Source organism: Cyprinus carpio, chromosome B3, assembly GCF_018340385.1.
Source record: "Cyprinus carpio isolate SPL01 chromosome B3, ASM1834038v1, whole genome shotgun sequence".
In the NCBI taxonomy this organism is placed as follows: domain Eukaryota; kingdom Metazoa; phylum Chordata; class Actinopteri; order Cypriniformes; family Cyprinidae; genus Cyprinus; species Cyprinus carpio.
In genome coordinates this window covers 39,672,431-39,683,095 of record NC_056599.1, presented here as the reverse complement: position 1 = coordinate 39,683,095, position 10,665 = coordinate 39,672,431, and the positions used below count along the sequence as shown (strand labels likewise).

The 10,665-nt window shown below is 39.5% G+C and overlaps 1 protein-coding gene across 1 annotated transcript; it reads left to right on the top strand.

Moving 5' to 3' along the window:
- The first annotated feature begins 223 nt into the window (after nt 1–223).
- Nucleotides 224–8,942, top strand: LOC109071349 (gastrula zinc finger protein XlCGF8.2DB-like). Its single transcript, XM_042720991.1, has 2 exons — nt 224–371; nt 7,316–8,942. The coding sequence occupies exon 2, from the start codon at nt 7,321–7,323 to the stop codon at nt 8,212–8,214; it is 894 nt and encodes a 297-aa protein (XP_042576925.1). The 5' UTR covers nt 224–371; nt 7,316–7,320; the 3' UTR covers nt 8,215–8,942.
- The last annotated feature ends 1,723 nt before the right edge of the window (nt 8,943–10,665 follow it).

The window sequence follows — 10,665 nt, the reverse complement described above, 5'->3', positions numbered from 1 at the left end:
TGTCAGTAAATACCTGTAATATTCTCGTCCTCACAGTCGTGACTAAGTTTTGAATCAAGTAGAAATATCTGGAGTATCATCTTAACTGAAATCTGCTGCTGTGAAAATGGTGTTTGTTAAAGAGGAGAGTGAAGAGAACATGAGTGAAACAGAAACCTGGAGAATAAAACACGAGGAACCAGAACCCTGCAGAATAAAACACGAGGAACCAGAAGGATGGTGAATAAAACAAGAGGATCCAGAACCCTGGAGAATAAAACACGAGGAACCAGAAACCTGCAGAATAAAACACGAGGAACCAGAAACCTGCAGAATAAAACACGAGGAACCAGAACCCTGGAGAATAAAACACGAGGAACCAGAACAAGGAGGTTGGTTTTTATTCTTCTTGCATCTTCTCGTGACTCTTCGAGGTACATTTAAGCTAACAAAGCTTTAGACAACATTCACAGATCCTTAATGTAAACATAAGACCTAAACTGTATGTCTTAAATCCATGTTTCAAAGTTCTTATGGTAACGAGGAGATTTCATTATTAGACTTAATTTTCGCTTTTTGGAATCATAAAACTGTGTTGAACTTAGAGTGTGTGAGAATGAATTAATTTTTACGCTAGTAGAAGCCACATTTTAAACAGGGCTCGACAATCAGGACTGCCCGATGGCCTGGGGCCAGCGTGAAAGATGTTCTGGACAGTAGACGGATTTGTCACTTGCTCAATCGGGCAACTAGAATGTCGTCACAGCATTTAATCATTTGCATGTGTTTTTAAGACTTGTTTATAAAAAAAAAAAGAAGAATTCAAGCGATTAAAAAGCATTTGGGCATGAAAGACAACTACATTCAGCACGCGTGCGCTGTGTTCTGTGTGAACAGCGCGTGCACAGACAGCCACGTCTCGCGCATGCCACCTGAACGGAATAGCCTACATACAAAAGTATGTCAAAAACCCGTACTGGCAAGTAAATTTGTTGCTTTAACAATGATTAATCTATATTGAATTCTGAATACATCTTCTGTTCCATGCTTGCACACAAACTGCATTGCAATCATTTTCCCAAAGGCCATTTGTGTGGAAAATTACGTGGTTGCCTCTAATTTCAAATGATTATGAAAAATCAAGGTGCAAAACAGAGTGAAGAATATGCAAATGCTATTTTCTTTGTGTTTTTTTTTTATTTTTGTGTATGTGAATATATAAAAATATAAAAATATAAAGTATCTTTTCATTTCTATTTTTGTGCTATAGGCCTATATTTAATTTTGCTATTACTTGTAATTTGTTCATTTGTTCTTATTTACTGGCTGTCACTTGTCTTTAATAATGTTTAAACTTTATATTTATGTTTATTTTTGGCTAGTGATTTTTGCTGTGGTATCGAAATTGAAATAGAGAATTGTAAAATTTAATTTGTGTCTAAAATATTGGTGTCATATAAGCTTATTTATTAGAATACAAGATAACAGATTAAAAAAAAAAAAAAATTATAACAGCAACTATTTTATTTTTTTTTGGCAGGGCAAGTAAAAATTTGAACCACTGGCCTGACCAGGTCAGTAGAAATAATTCTTAGCATTGATCCCTGTTAAGTAAAGTGGCTATAGGACTGTGGTTATTTTCAACCATGTGAACGTGTCAGTAGAACAATATATGCTTGTTTGGTAAATTTCACTGTAAGTCAGTAACAGTTTTGCAGCAGGCTTTACAAAGTAAACTTGTTTGTTCCACAGTATATTGTTTGCTAAACAATACTCGGCGACTTGAGCAGGATCTGAGTGTGTATTGTATTGTGGGTGTAATCGCTTACAGGTGAGCAAAAGATTGGTGACAGCTGTGTGCAATCAGTGCAATGGGTGATGGGAAATGTAGTCCAGGGTATAGTGTAACAGTCTGTGTAGTGTGAAAGTCTATGTAGTGAGCGGGTTACCTCTGGTGGTGAGTGAACAGAAGTTCGTAGACCCCCCCCACCCCCCAGGAGCGGCTTCCAGATGCTCCCAACTCAATACAATCCAGGAGGGCGGTGGAGCAGAGGCAGAACAGGGGGAAGGACAGAGGGCCAGGTCCATGTGGAAATGGAGATAGCGGGGAAAGGGAAAAGCCGGCAGAGCAGAGCACCAAGGCGGGAGAGGTGCATGTGGGGATGGAGATAGTGGCAAAGTAGAATTGGCAGAACAGATGGAGCTGAGGACCACCACAGCAGAGCAGATGTGTCCGGAGATCCCCACGGCAGAGCAGAAACCCACCAGCAGAAACACACCAGGACGGAGCAAACGGAGCCCACTAGGGCGGAGCAGACAGAGCAGAAGACTTTCACGTTGGAGGAGACCGAGTAGAAGCCCACCAGGGCAGAGCAGACGGAACAGAAGACCTCCATGGTGGAGCAGGCGGAACAGGAGCCCACAAGGGCAGAGCAGAAGACCTCCATGGCGGAGGAGACAGAGTAGAAGACCACCAGACTGGAGTAGATACCCATGGCAGAGACTGGGATATTGTGTATAGTGAGAGGTGAGATGTGACATGAGGAGGATTGATGGATTTATGGGGTCAAGGCAGTGAACACAAAAAGTTCATTAATAGTTTCCCTGGTGACAACTGAACGGGCAGACACTTCATAAAGAAGCTCATTGACTGAAACTGAACAGGTTGACAGTTCACACTCCGGTCCCTTAATGGTAGTAGACAAACACATTGTTCAGAACTGTATGTACTGACTGTATGTACTTCCCCCCCCTCCCTGGACCCCTTCCAGTTTGCATATCGGTCCAACCGACGAAGACGCCATCACAACTGCACTCCACTCAGCACTCACACATATAGACAAAAAGGACTCATACATCAGAATGCTGTTCATAGACTTCAGTTCAGCATTCAACACAATCATACCTCAACAGCTCATTTACAAACTGGTCCAGCTGGGACTCAACACTTCGCTGTGCAAGTGGCTGTTGGACTTTCTGACTGGAAGACCTTAGGCCGTACGGGTCGGTAGCAACACATCCAGCACCACCACACTGAACACTGCACCAGTCACTTTGTGCGGCATTGGTCTGCTCACTACCTCATTCAGCATAGAACTGACGAAATTCTACTACCCCTTCAGTCAGTTTAAATAAAAGAACTGCTCTCGGAGCCCTTTGTCACTTTAATCAGACTGAATAAGCTTTTTTGCATTACAATCTTTTTTATCTGCACTGTTTGTTCACCTCATTGGTTTGCACTCTATCTGCCATGTGCCTTGCACTACTTTATTTAACTTTATTTTTATTTTATTTTTACATGCTCTTATTTGTATAGTTGTATTTTATATTTTAGATTTGATCTGTATCTATCTGTATTTTTAGGCTCTACTGTTAGTGTTATCTGTATGCACCATGGGTCTGAGAGTAACGCAATTTCAATTCTCTGTATGTATGTACTGTACATGCGGAAGAATTGACAATAAAGCAGACTTGACTTGAAACTAGACTGACTGACATGTCAGAATCAGGCTCATTAATCAACATAGGACAGGGACTCGTGACAGGGTTAACAGGACATACAGGGAGTTCATTAAAGGTTTTCATGGCAGTGACAGACAAGGCTGAGAGTTCAGAAACTGCTTCTTCGGCTGGGTTGAGACAGGACAATAGTTTGCAAACGGCATCCTTAGCCATGACAGGACAGACAGAGAGTTCACAGACAGCCTCAGCAACCATGACAGGACAGGCTGAGAGTTTGCAGATGGCCTCCATAGCCGTGACAGGACAGGATGAGGATTCGCAGGCGGATACCACTGAGACCTCTGCAGCAGATGTCGCCACCTCTGGAGGTTCTACAGTAGTACCATCAGGAAACAGGGAGAGTTCAGTAACCTTTTCTTTAACCTGACAGGTATAGCGTTCATCAACGGTTCCATTGACCGTGACATGACACGTTGAAGGTGCATTGCTGGGTACTACTACCGTAACCAGAGCTGAAGTGAAAGACGACGACTCAGAAGGTTCTGCAGCAAACGCCCGCCACCTCCGTAGAATCTGAAACGGCCACCGCCATCTCTGGTGGTTCTGCAGCCTCAGCTGCCACCTCTGGAGAATCCAAAGCGCGCACTGCCATTTCCGGAGGTTCTGCAGCTTCAGCCGTCACCTCTGGCAATCCTTCAGCGGACATCGCTGGCTCTGGTACTTCGGTGGTAGTTAATGCAGCCCATACACACCAGAGAGCAATCCCACATAAGGGAAATGTAGCAGTAAAGGGGATTACTTCTGGGGTAAAAGGGTTTGATAGCGCTGGTTTAGGGATACCAGCAGCATGTGTTGACACCAGCGGTAGGTCCACCATGCTGGATGCCTGTCTGGGATGCTGAAGAAGAGACCTTGAGGATCTGGGTGTGACAGACAGGAAGTGACAGGACTCTGAGCGAACAGCTGTGACGTGACTTGACACTGGACGATTAGCTGTGCTGTGACTTGACACTGGATAATCAGCTGTGCTGTGACTTGACACTGGATAATCAGCTGTGCTGTGACTTGACACTGGATAATCAGCTGTGACTTGACTTGCCTCATGATGATCAATGGTGACTTGAAAATTCTTGCCGTGTCCATACCTGGTCAATGTTCCTCAGAAAAGCCGCTGGATCCTCGTGGGGCCGAGTATTCTGTACCGGGGCTGGTGAGACGTGCGTGTGGATCCATGTGCAAAGCTTTATTCTTAACCATGGACAAAACAGGCAAGGGTCAGACAATGACACACAGGTTTATTGAGGGTAAGACATAGAGTATTCCTAGGGCAAGCGTGGATCAATGATCAGCAAACAACATCCAGAGAGCTTGACAAGAGGGGTTATCTATAAACGTGAGCAGAAATCCAGGCGAGGAGCAAACACAGTCCGAAACAGCAAGCAAGATTAATCCAAGATACATGGCAAGAATCAGGAACCAGGAAAACAGGCAAGGCAAGACTAAAACTAGATTATCCAAACTAGAGCACACTCCGTACAGTAGCTATCACAGTGATACATGCTAAACAATACTCAGCGACTTGAGCAGGATCTGAGTGTGTGTTATATAGTGGGTGTAATCGCTTACAGGTGAGCAGGAGATTGGTGACAGCTGTGTGCAATGGATGATGGGATATGTAGTCCCAGGTATAGTATAACAGTCTGTGTAGAGTAAGAGTCCATGTAGTGAGCGGGTGACCTCTGGTGGTGAGTGAACCGAAGTTCGTAGGGTTTGTGTTGTGTGAGATTGATTGTAGTGATGCTCCCAACTCAATACAATCCAGGAGGGCGGTGGAGCAGAGGCAGAACAGGGGGAAGGACAGAGGGCCAGGTCCATGTGGAACCTGGCAGCGATATTGATGGTGAAACGATATACCGTGCAGCCCAATTACAAAAGGAGATATTAGGCAGAATGATGAAATGGTTGGCCGATATATTGCCAAGGCCGATATGTAGGCCGCTATTTGGCATTTTTCAAATATCGGCATCGGCCGATACGTTTTTCTGCTCGCCAGAGCGCACACAGCTCACACTCTCCCTCTTGTTCTCTGTCGTCGTTAACAGTTCTGTCTAATACGGATAGAAGTCTGTCTAATAATCAGATAGAATGGCTAAACAAAGGAATTAATGTATAAGTATTATAATGATTGCTTTTGTATTATTAGTATTAGAAAAGAAAACATTTTAATACTTTCTCATTTACCGTCAGCATTAAGCAAATATGCATTTATATAATTTAAACACATCTTTGACTGACTAATAAACATTTATTTTCAAACCTCGAATCCAGCTGTGAGATCTTGTGAAGTGTGCATTTTTATCCAGCATGATCGTGTGTTCTCTGTGTGATGGTCGGTCCGTGTGAATTAAATGCTTTAAGCTTTAAACTCGTGATTTCAAATTATGCTGCACTTTATACATTTGTCCACTGTCATATTCTGTCATTTTCTCTGTGTGCTGTATGTAAAAGGAGTATTAGCCTGGCTTTGTTTGAAAAATATGATTCCCAGTGCACACAAAATTCCCAGAATACTGAGTTCCCGATTGGTAAAAGTGTTTACTTCCTTATTAATTATATTTTTTATTAAATATGTATTAATTTGTGAAAAATACTTTGTCATCTAAAGTATAAGTATGTTTATTTTACACATTTGTTTTTTAATCCATTGTCAAATGATTTACATTTTTTTAAATATTAATTAATTGAAATTTAAAAAAAAAAAATATATATATATATATATATATATATATATATATATATATATATATATATATATATATATATATATATATATATAATATAGACTTTATATCGGCTATCGGTCCCCCTCCTTTCCAAGATATCAGCATCGGCTGTCAAAAACCAATATCGATCGACCACTAGAATGATGTGTCATTCAGTTACTTTTCATATAGCCTAGCTAATTAAATAGTGAATGAGAGTTTATCTGTCTGTCATCTATTTTGTGTGCTAAATATTTATTTGTATGAATTAATTGTATAATAATTGTAATTGCATAATGATTTTTAAAAACTGAAGTAACATATATATTTATATATAACCACCAGGTCGCACGAAAGTGTGTATATATGTATATATATATATATATATATATATATATATATATGTCGCACGAAAGTGTGATATATATATGAAACTCAGTTATTTTTGTGTTAATTATTGCCCTAATTATTCTGTATTTTTGTTTGTTATATGCGATTGCTAGGGAGTAACAATTTGATGTTTGATGTAAATTAAATGTTCAATTAGTACATGAATGATTGTTCTTATCTGTCGTATCTATAGGCTATTAGGGGTTAAACAGATCGCTGTTGATCCGTTATATGTACAGACCAGGCACCACAGTTCAACATGCATGTGATTTGCAGATTAATTTGCCAATTTACACATTCAAGTGATTTTAAACCACAAGAAGAAGAAGAAAGCGAAAGAGAGAACTTGATTAGTTACTCCCATGTTGTTTTCCACAGCGTGCAAACGTGCAGAGACGTATTTCAGACAGCACGCGAACACCATTCATTCCTATCTCACATCTCCATATATACATGAGATGTGAGAGAGCCAGTCCCCAAGAATATTTTCAAAGCGGAACCTTTCCATGGTGTAAAAAAGGTTGGAGACCCCTGTTTTAACTAATTGCAAAAGCTGAATTATCAGTCAGTCTACTAATTAATCAGTGAAATGATCGTCGATTAATCGTTCTAAAAATTCTTAGATTAAACGATTATCAAAATAACTATTTGTTGAAGTCCTAGTACACAAATGTTTTCCTTTTTTCCAAATGTCCCAATTGATTCTCATTTATTCATTTTAGGCCTGATGAAAGTGAAAGAAGAAAGACAAGATCTGAATGAGGTGGAGAAGAAACATCAGGATCAGAAAGGTCAGGATGTCAATGGAGAAAAAGCAGTGAGTTGCAGCATTAAAAAAACAGAAGTCAAAAGGCCTTTCAGTTGCTCTCAGTGTGAAAAGAGTTTCACAAGTAATACAAACCTTAAGACTCACATGTTAATTCATGCTGGGATAAAGTTATTTACCTGCTCTCAGTGTGGAAAGAGTTTCACACAGAAAGTGAAACTTAAGCATCACATGTTAATTCATGCTGGGATAAAGTCATTTACCTGCTCTCAATGTGGAAAGAGTTTCACACAGAAAGGATACCTTAAGGATCATTTGGTAACTCACTCTTCAGAAAAGCCTTTCAGCTGCTCTCAGTGTGGAAAGAGCTTTAAAAGAAAAGGATACCTTAAGAATCACATGTTAAATCATGCGGGAATAAAACCTTTTATCTGCTCTGAGTGTGGAAAGAGTTTCACACAGAAAGGATACCTTAATGATCATTTGGTAACTCACTCTTCAGAAAAGCCTTTTATCTGCTCTCAGTGTGGAAGGAGCTTTAAAAAGAAACGGCAACTTAAGGATCATTTACTAACCCACTCTTCAGAAAAGCCTTTTATCTGCTCTCAGTGTGGAAAGAGCTTTAAAAAGAAACGGCAACTTGAGGATCATTTACTAACTCACACTTCAGAAAAGCCTTTCAGCTGCTCTCAGTGTGGAAAGACTTTCACACGTAAAGAAAACCTTAAGAATCACATTTTAATTCATGTTGGAATAAAGCCTTTTACCTGCTCTCAGTGTGGAAAGAGTTTCACACAGAAAGGAAAACTTAAGAATCACATGTTAATTCATGCTGGAATAAAGCCTTTCAGCTGATCTCAGTGTGGATAGTTTACATTCACATTTATTCATTTAGCAGACGCTTTTATCCGAAGTGAATTACAATTGGGGAATACATCAAGTGATTCATCTTAATCAACTGAAAGCAGCATTTTCAGCTTTCAGACACAGTCGATGAGCTCAAGTATCTCTGCGGAACAAGTGAGGGTGTTTCCCAGTCTCTGGGCATTTTCACATTTGGGATAGGTATTTTTTAAAGTCCTGCCAACTGGACTTTGTTCAACATCTGGATCTGGATTGTCGTCCCAGCCTCCTTTGAATATGGCCTTAGTGAACGCTAAGTCTGTATGACTTTTTTTTTACCCATTGTGATCTGGGCATTTTGTTTTTGACTGAGACTTGGGCCGGTGCTGGTGAGTTGTCAGTTTTTGAAGAACTTTGTCCATCGAACTGCTGTTTTATTAGTACCCCAAGATCTGCTTGTAAAGGGGTGATGGGGTTGCTATGGTTTTTAAACAATCACTTAAAAAGACTTTTTCATTTTTTTGTTAGAGATGCACCGAAATTAAAATTCTTGTCTGAATCCGAAACCAAACGAAATGAAACACTGGGCCGACGGCCAAATACCGAACACACGGTTTTCAAGTTTTTTTCCCCCCATGTATTTTGCCAGGTTTTTATTTAACATTGCATAAATTAAAAAGACAAAACGTGCTTTTTACTGTTTTGTCTTGCTTTTCAAAGAAAAAAAAATCAATTACAAAACACCAATTTAAAAATATTTCAACATTCTAGAAGACACTATACCAACAAAGCACAATTTAGTTTAAAATGAATAAGTTAGTAAAATAATATTTTTGGCCTTCAGACCCCCTTTTTGAATCAGGCATGTATTTTTATTTATTTTTTTAATTGTACAAATAAAAGCAGCCTTGCTGAGAAGAGAATTCTTTTAAAACATTAGAAAATAGGCCTATTACAGATCTTAATTTGAATCTTAATTAAAGAGTGCGCGCCTCTCACTCTTGGCTGGTTGCTATTTAATCGCATCATATCATTGTTCAATACAATTTATTCGGTCTTTTCGCTTATTCAATCCAACACCGAAAGAGCTTTTTTTGCTATTTTCAGCTGAATAATTTCGTTTGCCGAATAATCAGTGCATCCCTAATCTTGGACTCATTTGGTTTTTCTCTACATACAAATCAAGCAACTCATGTTCTTGGTCAAACACTTGACCTTATTATGTCATATGTGTTTCTGTAGATAATGCATTCATTGATGATGCTTCCTTCTCTGATCACAAACCCATTGTTTTTAAGATTCCTGCTGGGAGCTCTGCTACTGTGAATAAGCCTGCTGGCTTTTATTCTTGTTTTATAAACTCACTTACTGTTTCTTAGTTCAGTGAAGAATATCTAGCTAATGCTGTTGAAAAATCTATCTTGAATGCTGCAGAGACGTCCTATGGGCCTGATGATTTGATTTCCCTTTTTTTACAAAGTTTGTTCTAATATTGTAGATTTGATTGCTCCATTTAAACCGAAACAACCAAAGGTAAAATCTTATTACTTTCTTAGACAGACGTGCTGTAAAGCAGAGAGGAGATGGAAGCATGATCATCTGACTGTGAGTTTTGAGATTTTCAAAGTGTCTGGTTAAGCTTCAGAGTGCTGCTAAGTCAGCTAGATAAAAATATTTATCTGATTACTGTGTACTGTCATAGACCTAGGATCTTGTTCTTCACAATCAATTCAGTAATTAACCCAAATTCCTAGTTTTCTAGGGAACCATCACCAGAGCTCTGTGAGCATTTTTGTAACAGTTTTTGTTGATAAAGTGAGTGCCATTAGTTTATCTTTTACTCTCTGACCTGTCTTTGAACTCGCTGGCCAGTCCATTTTTCTTTTGTCGTTTTCAACATGTCTCTTTAATGGAACTCTCTGATCTTGTTAACAAAATGAAGATGTGGAAGAAAAAATATTTTCTATTGATTTTTGCATGATCTGATATGCTTGTGGAACATTATGTAGTGCATGTTTTTCTTAGAACTGCTGTGTAGTCAAAGTGAGAAATGGGTTTGGGGCCTAAGCATAAGATGTATGGTTGACAAGAAATCCACAGAGCCATATTGGGCTGAGAGGGGGACAACTGAGAGACCCATAGGCGTCTGTCCATGACTTAGAAGGTAATTTAGGCTCTAAATATAGGGGGAACTAAGCTTTAGAAGCTTCCCTTCTTTGTCACACTCTGCAGCGATTTGTGTTTCTGTATGATGTCCGACCTTCTTTGCAAAGAAAAAAACTTTAAAAGACAACTGAGAGTGAGTTTGTCTCTTATGCTGATGAGAGTCATTTTTATTTTGCACCAACAAAGACAACTACATCCTCACTCAATGTTGATCCCCCAGAGATCATAAAACCAGTCTTTCCAGTAAAGTGTTGATTAACTCATCTTTGGACACTGGTGTGGTTCCGAATTGCTTTA

Bases quoted from the DNA above. Each gene is read 5' to 3' on its own strand.
- LOC109071349 (XM_042720991.1), top strand. From the start codon at position 7,321: ATGAAAGTGAAAGAAGAAAGACAAGATCTGAATGAGGTGGAGAAGAAA.